The sequence below is a fragment of the Suillus subaureus genome, assembly GCF_016647635.1.
Source record: "Suillus subaureus strain MN1 chromosome Unknown BJ212scaffold_10, whole genome shotgun sequence".
Taxonomy (NCBI): domain Eukaryota; kingdom Fungi; phylum Basidiomycota; class Agaricomycetes; order Boletales; family Suillaceae; genus Suillus; species Suillus subaureus.
In genome coordinates, this window is record NW_024538566.1 from 1,123,263 (window position 1) to 1,148,633 (window position 25,371).

Sequence of the window (25,371 nt, forward strand, 5' to 3'; positions counted from 1 at the left end):
TCTGGAACCTTCATGAACCATGGTAATTTTGAGCAAAATAGTCTGTGCTAGAGATAAAGCACATGCAATTTTCCCCCAGCAGTCACACTCAGTAGCATACAGTGCATGTTGTGATGAATACCTGATGGCACCTGCTGTAAATGTTGATGAACCTTGCCATGATGTAGGAATTCTAATATCTGGCCCTCTAGCACGAGAGCTGCCAAGTATGACAACCACAGGAGGCAGATTAGGTGTTAACCTTCATTGCACTGCATTCACTGATTGTTGTATTGTACATGGATCAGGAGGGACACAGCCTTGCAATTGTAAGGTTTTACTACCTGAGTCAGTAGTTCATAAGCTAGCAACTCATCAATTGAATGGTGATTGCATGCCAGTAGGTCTCACTAAAGTAGCTCATTTATTCTCATAATGCAAGTGGCAGGATTTGCACACATAGTGCCCACATTGACCTGGCTCAATTGTTGCAACATAAAAACATGGCTCTCCAGTCCTAATATTAGCCATACAAGATGGACAGTCACAAATTTGGTCTTCTTTGGCATAGGCATCCTTGGTGTAATGGGTGAGAAGTTTGTAGTCTGACATGGTGCTCTGAAGGTAGCCTCTAGGTGCATACTGTACAGCTTAAATATCTCATGACCTGGAGATTTATGGTCCAGCACATTGGGTGGTGATAAGCACTTGAGGAAAGTCTGTATCTTCACCATCTTACATATCATGATAAGCATGTCTGAATAAGCATGGACTGGAAAACAGTGATGATAGAGAATCATGAGGAACTGGTGCCTCTAGAGACACTAAGGAGCAGTTTGAAAGAGTTAGATAGAGACTCACGAGGAACTGGCATCTCCAGAGACACTATGAGGCAATCTGAAAGAGTTGCATCTGAAATGCACAGCCCAAGAATGCTTTGGACTGCAGGCAACATTTCTGAGTTCAATTAGTGGTAGTTGTAAACCCTAACTCACTGAGAATCAGAATATTCAGAATGTCCAGCCTGAGCTTGAAGGTATAAGATTTACAATACAAGTCTAGCATATCCAGCCCAAGAATGCCTTGGACTGTGGACAGGGATTCTAAGTTCAATTAGTAGTAGTTGTGAACTCTAACTCACTAAGAATGCTTTGACCATGGACAAGGAAGTGAAGTGAAGTCCAGAACACTTGGTAGGTAGTTACTGAACTTGACTTAGGAAAATGCGAGGTACAAGCAGGCCATTAGTGGGATGAGTGGCACAAGTCTGGGCATAAATTCCGTGAATTCCCATGTTGCTGCAGCATGAACTTCTCAGGGACCACTGAACTAGGTAAGTCCAAAGCAAGTTACCAAGTTAAGTCTATTTGTTTATACACAATAAACAAACTCATACTTACATTATATTACAGCCATAGTATTATGGCAACATACAGGCCCCTGATACCCATCCCCTGTAACTGTCAACTGAAGGTCTAAACAGCCAACAGCATGGGTATGGTGACCATATTACAGCCCTGTAAAGTCCTGTCATATGGCATATGGCAAATAGCCCTAGTTACACCTTCTATGTTATCATCCAAGGGAATGTCAAGTCTGTCAACATCATGGATGCTGAAGTTGATTTTGAATATTTATTCATGTAGTGATGTGCATGACACATCCAACTCCAAATCAATAACAACAATATTAATTGATTCAGTGTAGGGGAAGGATTTGAACTTTCAGCTGCAGATTGCAAATGGATGACTTTCCATAGGCTGAAATATTCTAATTAGAACATCATATCATATATATACCTGTATTAGGCAGGTGTGCCATGATGCCACTGTTCATTTCCAGTCAGTTCAAAACCATGTGTCATCTACCCCCCCCCCCCCCCCCAATAGACTTTATAGACAACTTGCTTCCATTTTGGGCCACTAACACTAGTGATATCTGTTTGGGGGCAGTCAGGGTTGGCAAAGGTACAAATGATGTGGGTGCTGAGTGTCAACATGCTCTTGTCATGATATCTTGGTCCCTGCAATAACAGTGGCAGCAAGAACCTGAATTCTTTCATCATCATCAAAAAGCTCAGCCTCATCTTCATCAAGAAGGAGCTGCTGGATTGTAAGGCTGTCATCCATCAAGGACCTAGACTAGATTTAATTGAATGAGCATACAGCAGAGTATTTCAGTATAGATTAACATATCATCACTTTGGTTATTATTTTTGAGACTCCAGTATATTCTAATCAGAATATTTTAGCCTATGGAAAGTCATCCAATCTCAGCCCAAAATCAAGTGCTTGGAAACATATCACACAAAAAGTACACAAATGTCACTCCCAGATGCATATCAGCAAGATATTCAGTGATCCAGAAGTCACTTTGTTTTTCCCACTGTCGACAGACATAATCCCATGTGATCCATCAAAACCAAGTTGAAGTGCTGCATTACTCCGATCAAAATGTCACACTAAAATGCCTTGCATGACTTATCTGAGTTGAACTACTATTACCACTAAATCAGCCTATATCCGAATCTTCTAATGTCATCAACATCACTTCCTGACAGTTTCGGCTCTCCTCATGCGGGTAACATGGTAAAACCTGATAATTGTGCAAATGTAGAGAACGCCGGACGCAAACAAGAGTTGATGTCATATTTGGTGCAGCAGTCTCCTTGTTTCATTTAGCCGCAAGCACTGAATGGGGTTTGTCAGATGGCGCTTGATGGAATCAAATTGGAAGAAGATGGAGAGGATCAGTTATTTACCCAACATAGCATTGACACGGTATATTTCAGCTATGCCACAGCGCACAATCGCATTCTGCAGTACACCCAACTCCTGACACTTCTCAAGTGGGAGGAAAATTTATGGGCACAGAGAGTTGAGAGGGCAAAAGGTGTTATGCCGGAATACAAGCCTGCATGGTGGTCACTTTGGTCACAAGATTGAGTTTGTATTGGTTAGCAATTTTAACCATCAGCCTGTTGCAGCAAATTTTTCTAGTGTCTTAGCAAGAACTTCTTTGATTGCTCTATTCAACTTGTTGTAGATGTCATTAATATGTAGCGTGGAATGTCTTGATAGTCACCCTAAACCTACTTGATGAGATGTTAGAGGAACGTGTACAATGTGTTCCAGCCCACTAGTAATATTGGAAAAGTCCAGTTTTGAAGTTCTCATAGTACTTGACAAATATGGCAAATACCTAAATAAAGGATGTTCATCAGTGAGTGACTAGTGACTCGGTGTGATGACCTACAAGTGGCTTTACTAAAGTAATTGGAGGCAGGTTTCCTATCTCTCACTCAGGCTAGTATTGGCCCAGGAATGCATCTACCTCGACCACCTTCAAGTTCAAGTTGGGTTCTGATCTTCATCTTCATCTTTTTAATGGTGTCTTGTGGTGCATTGTGTTGCGCTTGGGAGAGGAATACAGATTTTCGTGGACTTAGCAGGCATTGGTCGACATGCAAATATTACCAGAAGGCAAGCACATTAGCCACACAGAAAAGACAGGACTGGGCCTGAGAGTCGACATTGCAAAATTTGACCTCTCAGTTCACTGCAGCTAGTATTACTACTACTAGTAGTAATCCTGTAAGTCGCTACCAACTTGTTTATTTACAGACAGTTATAATCCAATCATCTCACATATCTTCCCATCCTTCATAGCTCAAACCGATCCGATTTACGAAGACACACCACTTGAAACCCATCGCTTCATGTGAACCTAAGGCATTCTGTGTGCCACCCGAGCATATCAAGCTAGACCAGAGTGCTGCTTGCACTAGTGCCCCGACTTTTGCATTTGACCATGGTTGGTCAGATTCAGATGTTGCAATGGGGGATGCCACAAAACAAGATCATGATATTCCAGGTGCGCACCTCTATGACATTCTATCGTTGTAACAGCATTCATAGATCCCACCCAGGCAACCTTCCTGCGCATCGCATACATAGGCTAGTCCCACGAAATTTTGACAATCTTTTACCTGCCAATGAAGACATCAACACATCTGATTCTTCTAAGAATGACCCGTTTCCTGTTACCGAGGCTCAGAATCAGCCACTATGCAGAATTCAAAGAGTCCTTTTGACTCTGCGGGATTCTCTTCAAACAGTGTTTTGCATGATCAGACTCTGTCGACAATATCCTAGACGGCCCTCATTCGAGCCCGACAGATTTGTTCCATCTGCACTACTATCCAAATCCTGTCCAATGGTTCCTAATGCGCATAATACCCAGACTGATTCACCTCACAGGGTCTCTGAACTACCATTTCCTTTCCCTAATATGACTATCTACCGTCTTATGACATGGATGAATTCCAGCAGCAATCAGAAATTGGAAATGGAAGTAATGCACCTGGTTAAAGATGTGATTCATGCAGAAGACTTCAATCCCAGGGACCTGGATGGATTTTCGGTGAGAAGATGTTTACACGCATTGGACAATCACGGAGAGCATGGGGCTGTCACTTTTCCAGATGACTGGGTGGAGTTGGATATTACCCTTGACATACTGACAAAGTCAAAAGACGATCCGTCCAGGTCATTTAGCATCCCGGGATTTCATTATCGGCCACTTGTAGCCATGATTTGTTCCGCATTTGCTGACATTCAAGCTAGTGCATTCCATCTTTTTCCCTTCAAGTGCTTGTGGAAAGACCTGCTGGATGATCATCAAGAATGTGTGTTTGATGAGCTGTATTCTTCTGACTCTTGGCTAGAAGCTCAGGAGGAACTGCAAAGGCAGCTGAGAGAACCTGGCTGCTCACTCAAGTGCATGATCGCTGGACTCATGTTATTTTCCGACTCAACTCATCTAGCAAATTTCGGAATGGCCAAGGCTTGGCCCCTTTACTTATATTTTGGAAATTTGATGAAGTACACACGCTCAGCACCTAAATCTGGTGCTTGCCATCTTGTTGGCTTTTTACCTTCCATAGGTGAATTGCATCTCATCTCATACATCTCTCACGTTAGATCTTTAGCTTCCAGACAATGTCAAGGATGTCCTTAGCACCTTACCTCAGATATCAAAAAGTGGCATGGCAGTGCTTCATGTGCATTGCCGGCAAGACTTGTTCCATGCATGTTGGAAACATTTACTTGATGCAGACTTTCTTCAAGCATACCGCCATGGAATAGTACTCCAGTGTCCGGATGGCATATTGAGAAGGGTATTCCTGCGTGTCTTCACATATTCGGCTGATTATCTGGAGAAGTGTGCTTTTTTTATTCATTGCCTTATGATACTAATCAACATTTCAGAGTTTTAATAGCGACGATAAAGGACATGGGCTCATGCCCATGTCCACGCTGTCTCATTCCAAAGGCCTCTTTTGATCTCCTTGGTCTGTTTGGAGACATGCAAGATCGCCTAGTTAACGTTCAGACTTACTGTCTAGTGGAAGTAACCAAGGCCCATGGATTTATCTATACATTCAGAAATACGGTTGATGGTTCAAAGGTACAGAAGGCTCTTGGAGAAGGGTCATGGGTTCCAACCGTGGTGAGTGCCTTCAGAATCAATTCCTGTTCGATGCACACCTGATTTTCATTTAGAATGCATTTGCAGAAAACTTGGGCCTTTAGGACTCGACACATTTCACATGCTTGTTATTGATTTCATGCACGAATGCGAACTAGGTACATGGAAAGTGTTGTTTACACATCTCATTCGTTTACCTTACGTGCTTCCTGGTGGTGACGGCCTGGTCGCATGTCTTAACAACTGGTTTGTTGCACATCATTTTCCTTCGCAATTTGAACATGATCGTGATTAAATATAGATTTCGACATATTCCGTCATATGGTAATGGAGTCATTCGCAAATTTGCGAATAATACTTCAGAAATGAAAAAACTCGCAGCACGGGACTTCGAGGACATTTTACAGGTTTGTGATGCTGGTTAAGTTGCCAATGTGCATGGTTAACATTCTGTCTCAGTGTGCTATGCCTGTCTTTGAAGGGCTGTTCCCAGAAGATCACAATAAAATTGTACAGTCACTTTTGTACAGGTTTGCACAATGGCACGCCCTCACCAAACTAAGGATACATTCCGAAACTACCTTGTCAGTTTTGGATTCAATGTTCATGAGACTCGCTTGTCAGTTGTGCCACTTCCGAGATTTCACCTGCGCTGTTTTCACCACAGTTGAATTACCAAAGGAAAAAGCTGCTCATGAACATAAGGCTGCATGTCAAGGATTGGATTCCAACAATCGAGATCCATCAAGTGGCAGTCAAAAGGTCAAGAAATTCAATATGAATACTTACAAATATCACGCCATGGGGGATTATCTGCAATCAATCTGGCTCTTTGGAACAATAGACTCATTTACTTTGCAAATCGTATGTGACTCTTTGAATGTCTTCCGATCTCAATTTGATTTTCAACTAGGGAGAACTGGCACATAGAGCACTGAAAGCTTTCTACCCATTGACAAGTAAACTAGATACACCGGCTCAACTTGCTAAGCATGAGCGTTGTCGTCGCATTCTTCGACGACTGGCAGAGACAGATCATAACTGCAAGCAGGTACCGGTTGAGTTGCCAGGGTTTAAAAATCACCACTATATTCCGAAGCTCAACCACAATAACCTGATACATATTTTTGCTTTCCTTCATGAGCATGGTGATGATCCAGCTGTAGCAGTAAGTGCTACTCTCTTCATTTATCATCTTGCTCACAATAACGTGTAGGCGTTCATACCGAAGCTCAAGGATCATATCCTATATTGACTTCAACAGTTAGATGTGAGCCATTGTGATCATACTTTCATGGACGACAAACGCAATTCGGTTATCATCTCGGACAACAGGCTATATTCTGTCCAAACCATGCAGGTATGTTATTCGTGCTAACATTTTTGCTACTGTATGACCCTTTAATCTCACAGGTCCATTACATGACTTATGACCTTCGACAAGAGCATGATACTATTAACCCTTGAACACACTCTGACATCATGGTATTATCTGGGGAAATGAGGCCCCAGCATCCATACTGGTATGCATGGGTACTGGGAATCTATCACATGGACATATTGCTCAACATTGAAGGCCCATTCAAAAAAACATCAAATCAAGGTCCTTTATGTTAGATGGTTGGCACCTCTGACTGGCCACCACTCAGGGATGAATTGTGCTCGACTTCCCAAAATTGCGTTCGTTGAGGACACTGATAGCGATGCATTCAGGTTTCTTGATCCCACTCAAGTCATCCGAGGTGCGCATTTGATTCCAGTGTTTTCTTCTGGGCGCAGAACCACCTCCCTTTGTCATGGGAAATCTTTTGCACATCAATGTGGCGAATTAGATGATTGAGAAGTTTACTGTGTTGGAATGTAAGTGCGATCTCCTAGCCTGTTTTTCTTATTTGAACTGTAAACTTCTCAGATTCATCAACTGCGATATGTTTATGTGCTACACGCACTACGGGATTGGTCATCCTACCGCCCTCCAGAAGCTGACAAAAGATTGTGCTGATGCAGAGCTTGCAGATAGCCCAGAATCAGAGGAAGATCAGACCAACGAAGACTGGGAAAGCGATCCTCAACCTTGCGAGGGCAACAGTGAGAGGGAGAGATGCGATGATGATGGAGGAGAGGAGGTACAAGAAGATGTAGATGATGATCAAGAAGACTTCGAACAGGATGACAACTCGGAAGAGTTGAGTGTAAATGATCCAGGTGACGTCCCAGATGACGTTGCAGACAAGGACAATGACCATGTGTATTTTTAAATAGTCCGTCCTTAATGTTTGTTTTCAATCTACCTCTTGATTATCACTGCATTTCAGTTGATGATGGTTCACATGCAGCAACGTCAGATTTGGTTTGATTGAGAGACTCAGTGTTAATGATAGCCGATATGAACCCACCCACATTATGGAGGGGAATGCAGTGAACGGTAGTTCAGCTGATCTGCCTAATGCATGCAAGCACTGTTGCTTGTTTGTTTGTTTGCTCTAACCAAACAAGTTCAAGTTGAGCTGCATCAGTGCATCATTATCATCATGTTCCTCAGATGGTTTATCCTTCAAATTCAAATTTTGTGTCAGTCTGGATGGGTGAGTATGGGATGGATGCAAGTGCTCCTGAACTTATTTTTTTGTTCTAGACTCAGACTAGTTATCTTTCTCCGATGATTATAATTATGAGTTTCATTTTTGCTTGTGCATGCAGCTTATGCGGCCGCAATGGCCGTTTTGCAAGGGACCGAATGTAGGTGTTTATTCTTTATCTGTGTCTGGGCCTCTTGAAGTGATCTGATGGGCGTTGTACATGCTGTGCCCACATGTCAACATTGCACATGAAAACATGGCACAGGCAAGGTGAGCAACCTTGCCTTGACAATGGAGTGCATGTTTAATTTTGTCTTATCAGCATGCCAGCGCATGCTACTGGTGGAGCTTCCCGTTGGTGTCCAGAGTCATATGCTCCACCACCCCACTCCCAGGTCAACCTCTGCATCACACTGCATGTCAAAACCCTCTAACTATTCCACGAACTGATCTTTTGTATCAGATTATACTCATTGCTGAACCAGTACCCAAGCTCGCAGGCCCAGCAACTCCCAAATCCCTAGAACCAGCAGACACAGCTGTCCCAGGAGGCTGGACAGCAGCTTCTAGGCTGGTGCCCACTGACGCAGATGCGTCTAAGACATGCCCTAGTATGCTGGATCCATATGCATGTGGTGTATCTTTCATTCTGTATGGTGTGAGGCATCCATGAAACCCTTCAGTGGTGTCAATGGACTGTCGTTCTTTAAGCTGGCCAGAAGCTTGCAACTCAAATTTATCACGACCCTCATCATGCTCAAGCCAAGATGAAGGACAACTTTGATCAGTATATCTTTTACTTGCACATGTACCTCAGAGTAAAGTGTTCCTCACAGGAGTTGCATGGGGATGCTGAGACTTCGATAAGATCTAGAATGACTTGCTAACTTCGGGTCTCATGCTCATGGCCCCCGTCTCAGCACACCCTCCCCGATGCACTGCACTCATGTCCCTAACCAAGAATGTCAGGTGAAGTTCAGTGCATGCTGGAGTTCACCCCAGCGAAATTGTGATTGCCATTATTAAACTGGTGGGTAATTTACATTGAGTTCTCACCTATCTTGTCTTACCTGAAGCCCATCAGGTGCATGCCACAGGAGGCTGATGGCATTGGGCATCGCGGTCCAGAGGTGCATGCAATGTGCAGTTTATGCTGCTTCATTCTGTTAACCTGCCTCGTTTCTATAGTACTTAGACACCTGGGACACCATCGTGGCAAGGCTGTGCACCCAGGCGAACTTGAATGTCCCCAGTGGTATGTAGCTCTCCTGGAGTCTACTTGCTTAGTGATGCTGGTCTTCATTTTTATCCAGCCATTGTCCATGCTGGCCTCTTCATGGACGAGCATCTGATGTAGTGATATTTGAAACAGTTGAGTAGTTCAACTTCTCGCATATCACACATATCAAGTGCCAAATTCATTTTACAGGTGCCGCTATGTACATGTGATAGTCAATCGCTTATTTGAACAAGTTGCAATGATTATTCTGAAATTTTGGACTCAACAGATGAGCAGTGAGTAATCATAGTCTGTAGATAATCCATGGGATAATACAGAACTTCAAGCTTCAACAGCAGGGCCAAGTGACATTTGAGCAAAAAAGATAACGATAATACAGAATTTATGAATTAATACAGATGGCTATCATACACATTGTATCTGCGAGCTGCAATCAGTATGGTAGAAATAGCACTGTAGGTTATGTGTACTAGCCTCCGGAGTAGTGCTAGTGGTACAAGTTGAAACTTTTGCTATGTGTTGGCAGTGAGCTTAAGAAGGTCCTGAAAACCCTTGGAAGCTTAGATCAAAATGAGCAAGAACTCAACCAATGTTGAAGGGAATGCATTGCCACCTCTTGCCTGCTGTGATGGCAGGATGTCACAATGATATTGCGAACTGCAAAGCTTTTCTGGATCTTTGGTAAGTGGCGAGGGAAACTTCCCACAGAAGGTCTTGAATAGCATCTCAGTTTGAAACACAGATCAGACAGAACAAAAATTGTCAACAAGGTTGAGGGTAGTACACTATCACCTCCTGCCCCCCTACGGTCACGGTATCTCCTAATATTGTTATAAAGTGCCATGGTTTTATAGATCTGTTACTGAGTGCCAAAGGCACCTCTCACTGAAAGGTCTTGAATGGTCTCGTAATTCAAAATATAAATGAGGTAAAACGACAATGCTCAAAAAAGTTGGCATATTTATGATACTACCCCTCACTGGCTACAGTGAGTGACCATCAGAACATTGTCATGGTTTGCTGAAGTTATTCTAGATTTGCATTCGTCGATGGCTATGTATCAATAACTAACATTTCTGACAGCATAAATGGTCATGTTTAGCAGGAGCAAAATTATATTTTTCTATAGTTACCACAGCCACAATATCAAGGACTCATCGATTTACTGATGGTTCTGTTTGAATGTCAATGACGTACTTTGTTTTCACATGCCAAGCCAAACTCGAGCAGCACGTCCATACGTGTTACTAGGACATGGGCCACAGCAGGCTGCTTGGCTTTTATCTTAGTAACACGTTTGACAAGATGATTTATATCTGAGAAGACACGATTAGCAGAATATGCACTCACGCTGATCCAGTTCAACGAGGATCACATCGGCCTCACCTCGGTCAAGCACTTCTTGGGCAATCTTGACATTGGTCATTGAGCCAACAAATGATAAGCTCCAGGAACCGTATCAGCGAAGTTGACGTCCATCATATAGAGTACACTGCCAGGCCTTCACATCACACATCCCTACAGCGGGAGCAGATCATTCCCATGATAGTCATTCAGAACATATCCATCTCAGACCCCAACATGCCCACTGAAGTGTGTCAGTGGTCCTGCCCAGTTTCATTCATCTCAATATTGACCGCCCACAAGGGTTGTGTAGGTCCCGTTAGTTTCAATTCTTGTTTTTTTGGTGGTGCAGACTGATGAATGGCCTAACATTTGCTTCTGTGCGTGATTGTTATTTGACGCACGCTAGTAGCATCGACAAGATGTATCAGAGCATCCCAGACACCTTCATCACGCTGCATTCCTAGGATGTCCTCAAGAAATTAGCTATGGAGGTACATGCTATTCCCCATACTAATCAATTGCAATTCTCAAGTCCTAGTCACAGTTCCAGACCCGATACACATCCCAAAATGTTCCGCCATGCAGCACTTGCTAAAGAACCTCCAAGCTGCAAGTGTAGGTATCATCACTTTGTGTGAACAGGTAGCTGCACCTTATGAAGGCAGGTTCACGTGTTTTGACAGCATCGTCGACTTTTCAGATGTAGAAGCGGGCTCCATTGCTCAAACTTTTCAGAAACGGAGGCGCAGCTTTGACAAGTCGTCATAAACCATCCCAGGTACCTTCATAGTGCTGCATTTCCCTGGACGTCCTTGAGAAATTGGCTACAGAGGTATGTATCATTCATACTACTCGACCACACCACTGAAATCCTCGTCGCAGTTCTGGACCCGATGCGTGTTCAACAATTCTCTCACATTGCTTTGCAGCGGCCAGCTGCTGACGAACCTCCAAGCCGCAGCCCTACGTGTCATAGCTTCGTCTGAACACACAACTATGCTCTGTGAAGGTGAGTTCATGTCCTTTGACAGCATTATCGGTATCTCACTTGTAGAAACCCCATCTATCTGGACTTCCAGGAAACGGAGGCCGAGACTGCGAAGCCTACGCCACGGAAATGCAGACAGCTTATCAAGAACTGACCATCTTGAAAGGCAGAATGATGTGGTGCATGAGGAAGGAGATGAACATGGCGCGGGCGAGGATAGCACTGATTCACTTCTGGTGGACAAATCCATTGATTACAATGCTATTCTTTACACCTCCACCAAAGAAGGGCGATTGTGATACAGGGATGAATGGTTTTCAATAAATCTGTGTTTATCGTCCTGTCTTTGTCTTCCTGTGCATATCAATCAAAGGATGTGACTGGGCAGCCGAGCACAGAATCTTGTTAGTGACAGTGTCTAGTTTTAACGTCATGGAACAACCTTCCATGCTGGTCTCCCGAATATTTGCATCTCATGCCTGTTGTTCCTCAGGCCTCATCGATGCATCCCTGACATATGTTGCCCAAGTCAGAGATGACTGATGATTCAATATTGATTTCATTCAGGTCTTGATACTTCCCACTTCCACACATGCATTGCCCTATGACTTTCCATGAGTCCAGGATTCTAACACATGAGTCATAATTACGGGGCCAATAGTTGTTGACTGAAGCTCTCCAGCATACTGCTGGCTGCAGTCCTCAACTCCTTCACAGCAATGATGATACCCTCTCCCTGCTCCAAATCTTGCATCCCCAGTCCTATTTCCAGTCCCATCTCCTGCTGTTCTCTCTATCACACATAAACAGAGATGACTAGCCTTTGCCTTAGCCCATCAGAATTGGATTACATGGACTGGAAGCATGTTATATGATCATATAAGACCACAATAAATAGGATTGGGTCAGATGGCAAGGTATATACTGTCGAGATATGCACCTAGGTTTGTCACACCATCACACGCCTGGTGAATCGAACCTATTTTTCATAATGGTCACACCAATTTTGAGGCTGTTGAACCTAAATTGTGACAAGTGGTAAAAACGCAAAAAAAAACATCTAATGCATCCAAAAGTCTTTGTACTGAGTGTTCGCAACACATCTGCACTTGCCACAGCCCTCAGCCTCAACCTCCGTAGACCCATCAGCCATAGATTGAAGCCCTGTCATGTCATCCAGTACCCCTTGCTCATAGCTCTCTGACTCATTATCCACCAGCAAATTACCCAAATCATCAGTGCTATAGCCATGAGGGACAGATGATTCACCTAATGCAATGTGTTGCAGAACCGTATCCACCAAAACATCGCTAGGATCAAGCTCAACATCTGCAGCATGCATGAAAGGTGGCTCTACTTCTTTGTTGGCTTTGGGAGTCTTATATTGAGCCGTTTTGATGCGTTCCCAAGTCATGGTGTCGTTTTTTTGCACATCACATAGTGCATGAAGCGCTTCATGACTGGTGAGGCTCTTGAACAAGAGATTGAATGTTGTGCCAGCCTTACACTGAAAAAACGACTGCAGGAGTGTTTTAACATCAGTAAGTAAAATGAGGACAATGTGAGTGACATACCTGTTTGACCACATCAGGCTTGTTGATAGCATGGTAACCGTTGATGAGCCACTGTAAAGATCTATCACGGAGTGTGGGTAATGTTGTGTCGAGTCAGATGACATGTGCAGCTTCATCTTTCTTCAGCAACAACAAAGATTCCTCAATGATATCAGCATGTTGAGATCACTTGATGGCAAGCTTGAATGGGCATTGGACGCCAACGTCACATGGCTGAGCAATTCCGGTGCAGCCACCAGGAACAAAGCAGTACTTGATCCATGGGTACTGCTGATCAAGCCAAGTGTGAAACTGCACGGACTTGTGTACTGACCAAACATCCAGCTGTAGGATACATTCCTGGTCATCAGGAGCCCCAATGAGCTCCTTCTGTCTTGTCCAGTAGGGAACTAGAATATTGTGAACATAATCACACATGAGCTGGAATGTGGACCAATAGGTATCAGTATTGGAGAAGCACAGCTCAAAGCCCAAGTCTTGTGCGTCCTTGAATCGTGGTGTGGTTTTTGAGGGGAGCAAACGAGCAGTTTTGCCACAATAGATGACCTGGAATGGAAGAGCATCCCCAGAGGCAGAGATGCCAACGAGCACAGTGAATGCTTGTTTTTCTTCCTGTCCAATCACTGCGACTTGCTTGGAACCAACTTCCTTGTAAGTAGTGGTGTTCGCAGGTTGATACACGATGTTGGTCTGGTCAATGTTGACATAGAAGGAAGCATTGAAGATCGCACAATCACGGATAGTTAAAGTCAGACAATAAAATTGGTCCAGACAGAGACTCAGTACATTGAAATTTTGAGCCATCCTTGGCAGTGGCCTCAAAGATTTCTGGGCAAGAGACAGTGATGCGAGCAATAATTACACCACAACAACACATTGTGTCCAAAGCCACGCCAACCGCATGCAGAGCACAGAGATCTTCGATGATGGTATTTGTGACTTCAGGATACTTTGCAAGGATGCCTGGTGGTGTTGCAGTCATCAAGGGAAGGTTGCCCTTTTGAACACGAGCAAGGACACTGGCATGCCATACTGGCTGTGTCCCACTTTGGTCAATCCACCTTCCTATAACTTGGGCAGAAATACCATGAAAGTGGGAGGGATCGACTCACTTAAGCTTGTGCTCAATCTCAATCAGTGACATTCCATAGCCAACATGAATGGCAGCTGTTTTGATGGTCAGCCATAAAAGAGGGCTCTGCCAGTTGACACGATGAGCCTCTGTGTCCTCCCGCTTGCGCTTCTGGCCTGAGGTGCATTTTTGCATGCTGCGAGCATGCCTTTGCAATTGACGGTATGGGCATGAAGCCTCAGCAATGGTGACTGCTAGCAGTTGGGGAGTATGATCATGAAGAACAGATTCTACGGTTGGTTTCTGATGACAGACCACATGAGACATAAAGCACGGCAATAGGAATGAAAGTTATGCTTACCTGCTTGGCATCTTTTTCATGGGCTCGCTGTTGTCTCTTATATTCAGCTGCCATTTCATGCTTTCAAGCAGCCTTCTCAAACACATTGAACTTTTCCTGGCAACGGGCCTGCTCCTGCTGATCCCGGTCCTTGAGCTCCCAAGTGGAAGGCTTCCAGGCAAGCTTTAAATGCTCATCACATGAAAACCGTCGAGAAAAAACTTGAACAGACCGGTGCTCAGATCTGCATTGGTGGCATGGAGGTTGAGTTTTGGTTTTTGCTGTGGATGATGTGTAGGCAGAGTTGGGGGGGATGGTGGCTGAGTTTCTTGTATCTCGACATCATCACTGTCTGAATATGAGCTGTCGTTTGGGTCATCATTGGGATCGGAGAGCTGCAACACATGAAGAGTGAGTCTCAGATTTGCATCACCGGGAATGAGATATCCATACCTCAAGGTGATCATAAACGATATTAAGAAATTCCTCCATATGGAGGGAAAAAGCTCTATTGTCAGTGAACAACAGATCTTGAAACAAGGCATGCTTGATAGTATTTAGAGCTGCAATACCACATGAGAATGAGTCGAGCTGTTCGCTGTGCTGGAGTGTGGTCGCCTGGTTGAATTTGGCAAAACCATGATAGCCCAGCCAACAATGTATGGCATCAATGTCTTCGTTAGGCCAACTCCAGCCAAGGGAGTTGGCATAGGAGATGCTTTGGTTTGTAGCATCAACCTCAATAGCAGCCCAATGAACATTGTCAATATTGATTGGAAGGAGGATACAATGAAGTGCACCCTCATGTAATGCAGAGCCAATGGTACGAAGGTGAACAAAAGCCTTGTCCGTCTCGTAGCTCTTCCACTGTTTATCACCAAGCCGAAGGACATCTGCAAAGTCGAGAGATTCGACTGAAACAGACTGGAGGTCTTCATCATCTGATGCTTGCATACGCTGGACCACTACAGCAATCATGCTGTCCAACACACAACCATGAATTAGACATGATCCTAACAGCGGTCGGAGCTCGGTGCTCCTCAGAATCTGTCTGAGCACCAAATCCCTTGAGAGGGGCATCCCATGGAAGGCTCTCTAAGACATCTAGAACCTCGTCAATAATTTCCAACTCTTGTCCGTCAGTAGGAACAACATCAAATCTGTTGTAGACCCAGTTGTGTGATGCGTGCCAATCATGCTGATTCTCAAGTGCATGTGACATAGCGACCCAGTATGACACAACCCACATTGGAAGCAGGTCATTGGGGAATGAAGGATGGATCACTGATTTATCTCCATCTCGAAATGCACCTCTAGCACGATTGCGAAGGGACGAGGCTGTTCAAAATGGTGGAACAGGTCATGAAACAAAGTCCATGGGCAACTGGAGCAAAGGGGACTGTTTGGAAAAAACAATTCTAGCAGCTGAAGCACTGTTTTCTAACACTGTAGGCAGGTTGATAAGCAGTAATGCAGCAATGGAAAGGCTGCCCGAAGGAGCAATTGAGAACTGTGCAGGCACAGATAACACATCCTGGAACTTAGCCTCTGAGGCAACATGAAGGTCAGGCATGGTGTGGAAAACTTGGACGGGAAATGTTTCAGACCATGTCCATCTTGTGGACTGAGCTATGGCTCACTCACCAAACATTGGAGGATCCACACTGACAAGACTTTACCATAACATAGCAAGAAGACATTGCCATGTTGCCAGATGGAAGTCAAATTCGAGATGAAGCTCTTGAGGTGAGCATCTCCAGCCACAGGTCATGAGGATCACTGCGGCCCTTAGCACTGCATGTATACAAGGGAATGTGTCTACCCCAACATTGGTCATCGAACCTAAGTGCAGTGTGTCACACATCACACCCCCCTGCAAACCTTCAAACCTAACATTCACTTGGTCACACCCAGATTGGGTCGAACCTAGGTGCATATCTCAACAGTATGTGAAACAAGAAGGGTGCTAGTCCTCTCTGCATATATGTGATAGAGAGGAGAGCCTTTTCTTCCTTGTTACTGACCTGAGATGAGCTGTCTTGAGAATGTTTCTCAGTGTGTGAAGAGACAGGGAATGTGATGGTGGAATTGATGTAATAGGTGAACCTGGACAGCATTATCAGCCTTTCCTGTAGTGATATGTTGAATAATAGCCCTCCTATCAGTAGAGGTGAGCTTGGATGGACACCCTTCACAGAAGTTTTCCTTGTCTGTGTGACTTTCTTTGATGAACTTGGCAACAGTGGACTTGGATACTCCAGTTCTAGAGGAAATTTGACAAGCAGAGAGGCCAGAATAGGAAAGAGAGAGGATATTATCCCTTTGAGCAGGGGGGGGGTGGCTTTCATGGTGAATATAACCATGACATATGGAAATTTTTGGTTTGTATAGTTAGATATGGTTTTAAAATGACATAATGACACCACTTTATAATTTATTTAATGGTGGCATGATTGTTATGGTGTCATAAATGATGATTTATATAGTTTTAATATGTGCTCAAAAAACTGTCCACATGAGTCATGATTTTGTAAGCCTTGTATCTCCACCATATCTCCTCTGATTCTCATGATGTGGTGCTCAATCCAAAGCCCTGAAGCAGCACTACAATATGGTATCAGCATGTCACTGAGGTCTTTATGTATCCTCACACAATATTGTAAATAGTAAAAAATGCAAAAACATGTGGACAGTTTTTTGAGCCACTGTATTAGCACACCATCTTGTTATATACATGTTTATGGCTTCATTACACTCATTTTTACATAGAATCAATACTTGTGTGGTGCTGCAGAGCCTTTACAACAAAATCTATGTGACCTGTGACACAATGTGTGGCTGTGGTGCTGTACCCAAATTAGGGTTTTGCTGATGAAGCAAGTAGGAAGAAGCACAATTAAAACTCATACAGATGATATGGCCCAGACACTGTAACAACTGTCAGGGCCTGACTTAAGAGCAACATGAAAGTTGTATCTGACAACTCACTATGTTGTCCACATCACCTTGCAGCAAAACCACTGCAGCCCATCACAAATGCTTCAATCCCTACATTCAACACCTTGCAAGACATGGGTACATCAAGAAACCCAAATACAACCACAGCACCTCTAGTGAGGAGACTTGCTATGTATATTGAGAATTGTGAGGTTCACCTAGAAGATGGGGGTAGTAAAAACTGCAGTGATGATAGTCATTTTTGGTGAACTGTGACTTAAAGCAATCACAAGTAGCAAGCATTCAGGACCAGAAAACATGTAGGCAAGGTAGAACAGGGGGGTGAAAGCATTCTATGACAGCTGCACTGCATGTGCCAATGATAATTTCTTGAATCCTTGAAGTGGTCAATGCAACCACAAGAATGTCACACATAACACATACAGTGATCTTTTGTGCTATTTGATCAGAAGGTATAAGGCCTGAAATCCACAAACAGAGGGCTTACTGGCCTCCAGTCAAGCCATTCAGCCATCACGTAGGGCATGAGGGATGCAAGCACAAGACTGTTTATAGCCACAATGATGGGACAGATGATGACAGTCTCAATGAAGTGTGAAACTGTGGGTGTAGCCATGTTGTTGAGGCCAGGTCCTCTGAGTGCTAGGATTTTATCTTCTCTACTGTTTGTGTGCTTGGTGGGACATGCCAGCTGGCAGGGCTGGATTTGAATAATCACATGGCAAGTGTACACAGAATACCATAAGATATTAAACAATGTCATTGCAGGACCATTGCAAGCCATTTTTCAGGACAACACTGATGGTTGAACATTGACAAATATTAGCAGAGCAATGTAAAACAAAATAGGATGATAATAGGCAGATCCACTGATAGGAAGAACAGACATTCTGTCTTCAAAATTTGCCAATAGGTTTAATGGTGACCCAAGGTCAGACACAACAGGTTGGGGTGCCAACCACCCATGGGCTCTAGGAACTGGAGTATGAGTATGTAATGTAGGCTGTGAAGGAAAGGGAGTGGTGGATGGGGAAAAGAAAATCCGAAAGGGCAGACTTCAGACCAGCGACCAGAGCTTGCTGGTGCCACAAAGCCATGGCTAGTTGCCATACAACCGAGTCCTTATTCTAACGTACCTCAGGGGTAGAATTCCAAAATTTGGTGTCGCAAGCCGTACATCAAAACTAGTAACTCTCAAAACGGCCCAAAAACTTTTTTCCGATATAGCGTGACGGAACTAAACACAACGTCATTATCCAAAACAGGATATGTGTGACACCTGCATGGTGCGTGACGCGTCCCCGACGCGCGTCGAGACTTATTGGCTGCCAAGTACTTAACTGTTTTAGCTTTACCATCTTAAAGACATCCACGAGCCATGGCAGAACGACCAGCAGCAGAGATTGCAGTCCCCTCAAAGGATCCAAAGGAGAAGAAGAAAGAAGAGGACAAGAAGCTAGACACCAAGGCGAATGGTGCGAAGGATGAGGAGGAGGAACTTGTGAGTGTTAATCACATTAGCGAAATCAACATTAGCTTGATTTATATTTGCTAGTCGGAAGAGGATGCACAGCTCAAATCTGAGCTGGAGATGCTCATTGAACGGTTAAAGGTACGTGCCACTGATGATCAAAGTAGAACAAGTAATTGAATTAGTAGCAGGAATTAAACACGGATCTCTACCGTCCTGCTCTTGAAACGCTCCGGACACTCATAAGAACATCTACGTCATCCATGACTTTCTGTTCCGAACCGCTCAAGTTTCTACGCCCACATTATCCCGGCTTGCAGGAGCTGTTCGAGACATGGCCCGTATCCGAAAACAAGGTGCGAGAAAAGCCTTTTTGTATGACAATGACTTATCACCATGCAGAGTCTATTCGCCGACATTCTCTCTGTTCTCGCTATGACATACTCCGACACTGAACCACGAGGGACCCTCCGCTATCGCCTTCTTTCTGCATCTCTCCTCCCTCCTACATCCAAAATTTCTGAACCCGGTTCTTGGGGGCATGAATACGTTCGTCATCTTGCTGCTGAACTAGGAGAGGAGTACACCATCCGTCAAGAGGGTGAAGAAGAAGGCAGTCCCCTTACCACCACCAGAGGCTTGATTCAGACGCGCCTAAATCAAAGCCTGCTCCGGTCCCTGGCACCATCGAAGACTTACACAATCTCGGCTTAGAATGCGCTACGTTTTTCCTGGGCCACAATGCCGAGCCAGACGCCGTTGACTTGTTCGTGGAGCTCGAGATTGTTGACCGAATAGCAAGTCTCGTAGACGCAAACACGTTCGGTCGTGTGTGTGCGTACATGGATCGGTATGTTTGCCTTCGCGTCCATATTCTCATGTCTCAAATCTCTTTTGTAGATGTGTCACACTCCTCCCTCCTCCTGACGATGTCACTTTCTTGCGCACAATACACAAGATCTACCTCCAATTCTCCAAATTCCCCGAAGCTCTCGGTGTCGCGATCCGCCTTAATGACGCTGCACTCATCCGACAAGACTTCAATGCCTCGGGCAACCCGTAAGTCGCGTCACATGCACATTGATACTCACTCATATTTGCTCAGGGTAATGAAGAAGCAGCTTGCTTTCCTTCTTGCACGTGCACAAATTCCCATCGAATGGCTGAAAGCGTCTGCTTCAGAAGACGCGGACGCAGAAGATGAATTCCCAGAAGACATCCTAGACTGCCTAAGCAACACACAGCTCAGTAGACACTTCAAGGAGTTCGGAAAAGAGGTGGGCGTTGCAGATCCGAAGAGCCTTGAAGATGTCTACAAGAGTCATCTTGAGACTACAAGTACGTTTCACTTTTTGAAGTTATGTCTGTCTTTCTGAACTATGATTAGGATCAGGGCTGTCTGCCAATGTCGATTCCGCTCGTGCTAACCTTGCAGGCACGTTTGTCAATGCGTTCGTCAACGCTGGCTTTGGTAATGACAAATTGATGGTGGAAGCCGAGGAAGGCAACAGCTGGGTTTACAAGAACAAAGACCACGGTGATTATCTTACCAGATCGTGAAGCCGGCACACTCACAACCTTTTTCTAGGCATGATGAGCGCTGCAGCCAGTCTTGGGCTCGGACTCCTCTGGGACACGGACGTTGGTCTCAGCCACATCGACAGGTATACATACTCCCCTGAAGAGTGGATCAAGGTATTGTTTACTCCGCGTCACCGTGTATCCCTATTAATTATTTAGGCTGGTGCATTTTTCGCTACAGGCCTGCTGAATGCAGGTGTACGCACGGAAGCAGACGCCGCCCTCGCGCTGCTAGCAGAACACGTAGAGAATCAATCCGTCCCACTCAAAACAGCTGCAATCATGGGGCTCGGCGTAGCATACGCAGGTTCGCACCGTGAGGACTTGCTCGCTCTTCTCCTTCCTGCGGTCGCAGACGACGGCGTGTCGATGGAGATCGCTGCACTCAGTGCACTCGCACTGGGATTCGTGTTCGTAGGCAGTGGTAACGGGGAGATTACGAGCACGATCTTGCAAACGCTGATGGAGAGAGATGATAAGGCTCTGGACGAGAAGTGGGGACGATTTATGGCCTTGGGGTTGGCGCTGCTTTACGTTGGTACGTTTTCATAAGTTTTTTTTTGAGGGGATGTGTTGAGTCAGAGTCGTAGGCTTGCAGGATGCTTCGGATGCCACGCTCGAGACGCTGAAGGCTATTCAGCACCCGATTTCGAGGCAGGCGCAGATTCTTGTGGAGGTGTGCTCCTTCGTTGCCACCGGGAACGTCCTGCGGGTACAGAGATTGCTGCACTTGTGTGGCGAGCACCTTGATGCCCTCAAGGAGAAGGAGCAAGCCGAGAGCGCGGAGGGGAAGAAGGATGAGCACAAGGATGAGAAGAAAGAGGACAAGAAACCCGATGATACATTCCAATCGTTCGCCGTTCTTGGTATTGCGATGATCGCCATGGGCGAGGACATCGGTGCTGAGATGTCCATGAGACAATTCAACCACTTGGTATATCTTTTTGGCAGAATAATGACCAGTCGTCTTGCTAACGAGTATCATTCTCAGATGCACTACGGCGATCCCATCATCCGCAAATCTGTTCCCCTTGCTCTCGGCCTCATCAGCGCCTCAAATCCACAGCTCCCCGTCCTCGACACGCTCTCGAAATATAGTCACGACCACGACCTCGCAGTCGCACTCAACGCTATCTTTGCAATGGGCCTTGTCGGCGCGGGCACGAACAATGCACGGCTCGCACAGATGCTCCGCCAGCTCGCGCGGGGTACTACTACAAGGAGCCTGACTGCTTGTTCATGGTGCGCATCGCGCAAGGTCTCGTGCACATGGGCAAGGGCACGATTGGGATCAATCCTTTCTTCTCGGATAGGAATATCATGAGTCGGCCGGCTATTGCGGGTTTACTGGCGACGATCATGGCGTTTACGGATGCTAAAGCCTGTGAGTCCTCTCGGTCTGATTCATGCAACGGATTCTGATAAGTGCATATAGTCGTGCTCGACAAGTACCATTGGATGTTGTACTTCCTCGTGACCGCCATGTATCCTCGCTTCCTCATCACGCTTGATGAGGACCTCGAGAGCAAGCCTGTCACTGTTCGTGTCGGTCAGGTGAGTTCACAGTTTTCTTTTCATGTCGCGTGTACTTTCCTTATTCGTGGCATAGGCTGTGGATGTCGTTGGCCAAGCTGGCAAACCACGCACGATATCAGGCTTCCAGACGCACCAGACGCCTGTACGACTGGGGACGACGGAGCGCGCGGAGTTGGCGACGGAAGAATTCATCCCATATGCGCATGTTCTAGAGGGCTTTGTCATATTACAGAAGAACCCTGGGTGGGAGAAGGAGGACACGATGCAGATGTAGGTATATTGCATGCTGTTGTACGTGAAAATTTGCAAAACAGGATAGGGTTTTACGATCAAAGACAACGTGAAACATGAAACGAAAAATATCTCCCAGTGGTCCTGGACACGCATAATGCCGCAACTCACATTCCTACTATACGCTGGGACCTCATACCACAGCCGTAACTCTCGACTTGCATTTGCACCTGTCTTAGACGGCGTATTCTCCGATGACAACAGTGTTACTTTGGTATCGGTAACGGAGTAGAAATGAGGGGCGTTGTGCACCATTGTGATGCAGGGTAATGTCATCTCGTCAAGTGGGTCAAGCGCGCTCGGATCAGGATTGTGCGCAGACTGCGAGATGAAGGAGATACGTGCCCAGCTCGATGATTGCACGCTGAAATTATAGTGGGTAGAGCCGAAAGAACTGCAGGCGCCTCAACGTTCAACGCTTGCAACAAGCTCGCAATCAGCTCGAAACGACCAAATACTCCAGGCAAAAATGCAAAACCTAGTCATGTACCGACTTTACATGAATGAAAACGAGTATACGTATGATGTATGCAGCGGTGTGCTTACTCCAGTAATTCCTCCCAGATTGGCATGGGCGGCAAGCCTCTTGCTTTTCTTCTTTCTGGGACGTCCCTGGATTACCTGGTGAGTTCGACTGGCACGATATCTAATGGTTGCCCCAGCTCCAACCAGCTTAGTCTGCGGTCACAACAGGGGAGGTGGGCCTTCACGGTCAATGCTATCCCTTCCGAGAGACATCTCAAACGCTAGTTCTGGGCTGTGTTTGGGTGGGGTAGACCTGTGAAAGGTCATAGTATGTGCACATCTGCCACCCGTCGCGATCGTTTGGTAGAGGGTCGCGCGTGTCACTCAATGCTCTGTGATGTGACGTCAGATCCACCTTCGAGCAATACCCCCCTTTTTTCACTACCTCACTTGAGATTGCACAGAACAACTTTCACAGTGTCAGCCAGCGACGTAACTTAATCCGAGATGAAGGAAATTTTCAGTGACCGATCATTCTCATTTCTCTAACATTTTGCCCCTAAAGAGAAAGAGAAACAGCCAATGTTACTCGTTTTGCAAACTCAAGCGGCAAATGGGTGACAATGAGCTGTGGCATATGACATAACCGTCAGTACTGCTATACACCACAACAATTCTTTCCCAGGGACTGAGGTGCCTTTAACCGCGACAGGCCTTGATCCCGCACTTACCACAACCGACCGGACGTGTGTGTTGACGCCAATGTCTCGGACAGCAAGTACTTTTCTCCAGTATCTCCACGATGCCACTACACCGGATAGTATGGCTGTTCGTGTGCCAGGATCGACGAATTCGCTCGTGAAGTTCTATTACCGTTGGCTTCGAAAATGGTTGGTATGGCGTGTTTTCACCACGCTATCCCATCGTTGATCTGTGATAACCGTAAAGTCGCGCAGATAAGCTTATGCTTGAAGGATGAATCAGACATGCTACTTTTCTGCAATTGAACAGACGCAGATGGGTCGCTCAAATGTCGAAGCACACATGATCGTAGGAGCCATTACGGCATAGCAGTTCAAGCGACAAGAGGGGCCTGTATTCACTTGATGCCATGAATATGCCTTGCATCACCATGGTTGAGGCGCCCCACCTTCTACTTGGTGCCGTCACCAAAGCGTTGAGCGATGCAGCCATTTCCTGTCGATATCCGTCAGATAGGACAGAGGTGTTGAAATGTGAGGCCTGTGAGGTCGCAAGTGACTACAATATTAATGAGGTATGGTCCAGGAGGCACCGCAATGCAGGGGCATTGCCTTGCAATATTATCTTGCATTCAAATCTCTTGCGAAAGCCACTGGGAGAAGTTTAGTGGTTAAAATCGACATTGTGTGATGATTTGGACGTACTACTGTAACCAAAACAGCTTGTGGTTGGAACTCTAATTCGATGATGACTCAGTACTCAGATCTGCATCTGATTCTTATCCGCGTCTGATGCGGCTGGCCGGCCATATCTAACAGGCTGGCTCTCTGGTCCCGTTCACTTTCATGATGCAAAAGCGGGGTAGATGCTTCCGCTACGCGCAACTTGTGGAATACATAATAGTTCAGCAAGTTTTAGCGACAAACATAAATGATATCACAGAAAGACATTCGAGTCAGCCACGTAACAATTGGGCCCAAAGGGAGGACTCTACAATTACATTGACAATGGGTAAGATCTGTCTCGAGAGCAAATGGTCATGGTGCTCACACACGAGTCGCGCTGAATGCCCTACAGGTGCAGGCCAGCGATCCAGAACGTTGACATCGATCTCGAGCGCAACTTTCTTGGTTTCGTTCTGTCCTTACAGTTAGATGGGAGACTATACTCGCAGTCTACTGCAGGGAGCTGTCACGAACTTCTCGGCGTCAACATTCTGAAGCACGTGTTGTTCATAGCCCCTAACCGACTTGCTGTGTATTATTGCTTAGCTCTGTCCGCTCACCTCAGACTCTTTCCAATTTCACTAGCTTTCTTGGAATCAATCTAGGTGCAACTTCCTCATGTCACAAGCATCAGGCACCAACAGCGTTAAGGATGAGCGCGCCTACAACGACTTGGCTGAGCAACCTTTCCCGGAGAGTGACGACGTAGGACATACAGATGAGTAAGTCGCGGTGTCCTGGAGTCTGCCTGCCATCTGACAGCAAGACAGGGACAAGACAAATTTGAACCTTCGGCGGAACTGCCATCGGGAATGTAAGTGTTTCTACTCTGATACTTTGTGTCGCTCCTCACCAGAACTGCAGCTTGAACACAGGGCTCCCCCAACCATCAAACCTGACATATAGCAAATCACTTCTAATGTTGCCACCAGACTGTGATTTAACTCCGTAAGTTTTATCGATGACGATGGCAAACAAGTTCTGAAATGTCTGAGTAAAACGAAAAGGTTGTGGCGGAGAGGACCAGCCAACT

At 45.5% G+C, this 25,371-nt stretch overlaps 6 protein-coding genes across 6 annotated transcripts; all 6 read left to right on the forward strand.

Moving 5' to 3' along the window:
* Window positions 1-4,287: 4,287 nt before the first annotated feature.
* BJ212DRAFT_1249473 (uncharacterized protein) lies at window positions 4,288-5,671 on the forward strand (the record flags this gene model as incomplete). Its single annotated transcript, XM_041329701.1, has 4 exons — window positions 4,288-4,924; window positions 4,977-5,204; window positions 5,252-5,494; window positions 5,544-5,671. Coding segments are annotated over 4 exons (1,236 nt in total), but the record flags the coding sequence as incomplete, so codon positions are not given.
* Window positions 5,672-5,750: 79 nt separating this feature from the next.
* On the forward strand, window positions 5,751-6,399 carry BJ212DRAFT_1268533 (uncharacterized protein; the record flags this gene model as incomplete). Its single annotated transcript, XM_041330734.1, has 2 exons — window positions 5,751-5,876; window positions 5,929-6,399. The coding sequence occupies 2 exons, from the start codon at window positions 5,751-5,753 to the stop codon at window positions 6,397-6,399; spliced, it is 597 nt and encodes a 198-aa protein (XP_041194998.1).
* A 4,815-nt stretch (window positions 6,400-11,214) lies between these two features.
* On the forward strand, window positions 11,215-11,922 carry BJ212DRAFT_1298534 (uncharacterized protein; the record flags this gene model as incomplete). The annotated part of the gene is made up of 4 exons (XM_041332709.1): window positions 11,215-11,250; window positions 11,426-11,467; window positions 11,518-11,644; window positions 11,690-11,922. 4 exons carry the CDS (start codon window positions 11,215-11,217, stop codon window positions 11,920-11,922), a joined length of 438 nt encoding a protein of 145 aa, XP_041194999.1.
* A 6,966-nt stretch (window positions 11,923-18,888) lies between these two features.
* Window positions 18,889-22,606, forward strand: BJ212DRAFT_1345430 (26S proteasome regulatory complex non-ATPase subcomplex Rpn1 subunit). The gene is made up of 15 exons (XM_041335301.1): window positions 18,889-19,068; window positions 19,123-19,179; window positions 19,230-19,394; window positions 19,441-19,639; window positions 19,687-19,888; window positions 19,939-20,097; window positions 20,144-20,376; window positions 20,426-20,575; window positions 20,627-20,733; window positions 20,779-21,157; window positions 21,210-21,553; window positions 21,611-21,827; window positions 21,878-22,003; window positions 22,055-22,173; window positions 22,229-22,606. The coding sequence occupies exons 1-15, from the start codon at window positions 18,946-18,948 to the stop codon at window positions 22,427-22,429; spliced, it is 2,781 nt and encodes a 926-aa protein (XP_041195000.1). The 5' UTR covers window positions 18,889-18,945; the 3' UTR covers window positions 22,430-22,606.
* A 1,356-nt stretch (window positions 22,607-23,962) lies between these two features.
* BJ212DRAFT_1345433 (uncharacterized protein) lies at window positions 23,963-24,274 on the forward strand (the record flags this gene model as incomplete). Its single annotated transcript, XM_041335302.1, has 2 exons — window positions 23,963-24,167; window positions 24,188-24,274. Coding segments are annotated over exons 1-2 (232 nt in total), but the record flags the coding sequence as incomplete, so codon positions are not given.
* Window positions 24,275-24,339: 65 nt separating this feature from the next.
* BJ212DRAFT_1576232 (uncharacterized protein) lies at window positions 24,340-25,371 on the forward strand. Its single transcript, XM_041342151.1, has 4 exons — window positions 24,340-24,603; window positions 24,664-25,060; window positions 25,109-25,152; window positions 25,203-25,371. The coding sequence occupies exon 2, from the start codon at window positions 24,680-24,682 to the stop codon at window positions 24,941-24,943; it is 264 nt and encodes an 87-aa protein (XP_041195002.1). The 5' UTR covers window positions 24,340-24,603; window positions 24,664-24,679; the 3' UTR covers window positions 24,944-25,060; window positions 25,109-25,152; window positions 25,203-25,371.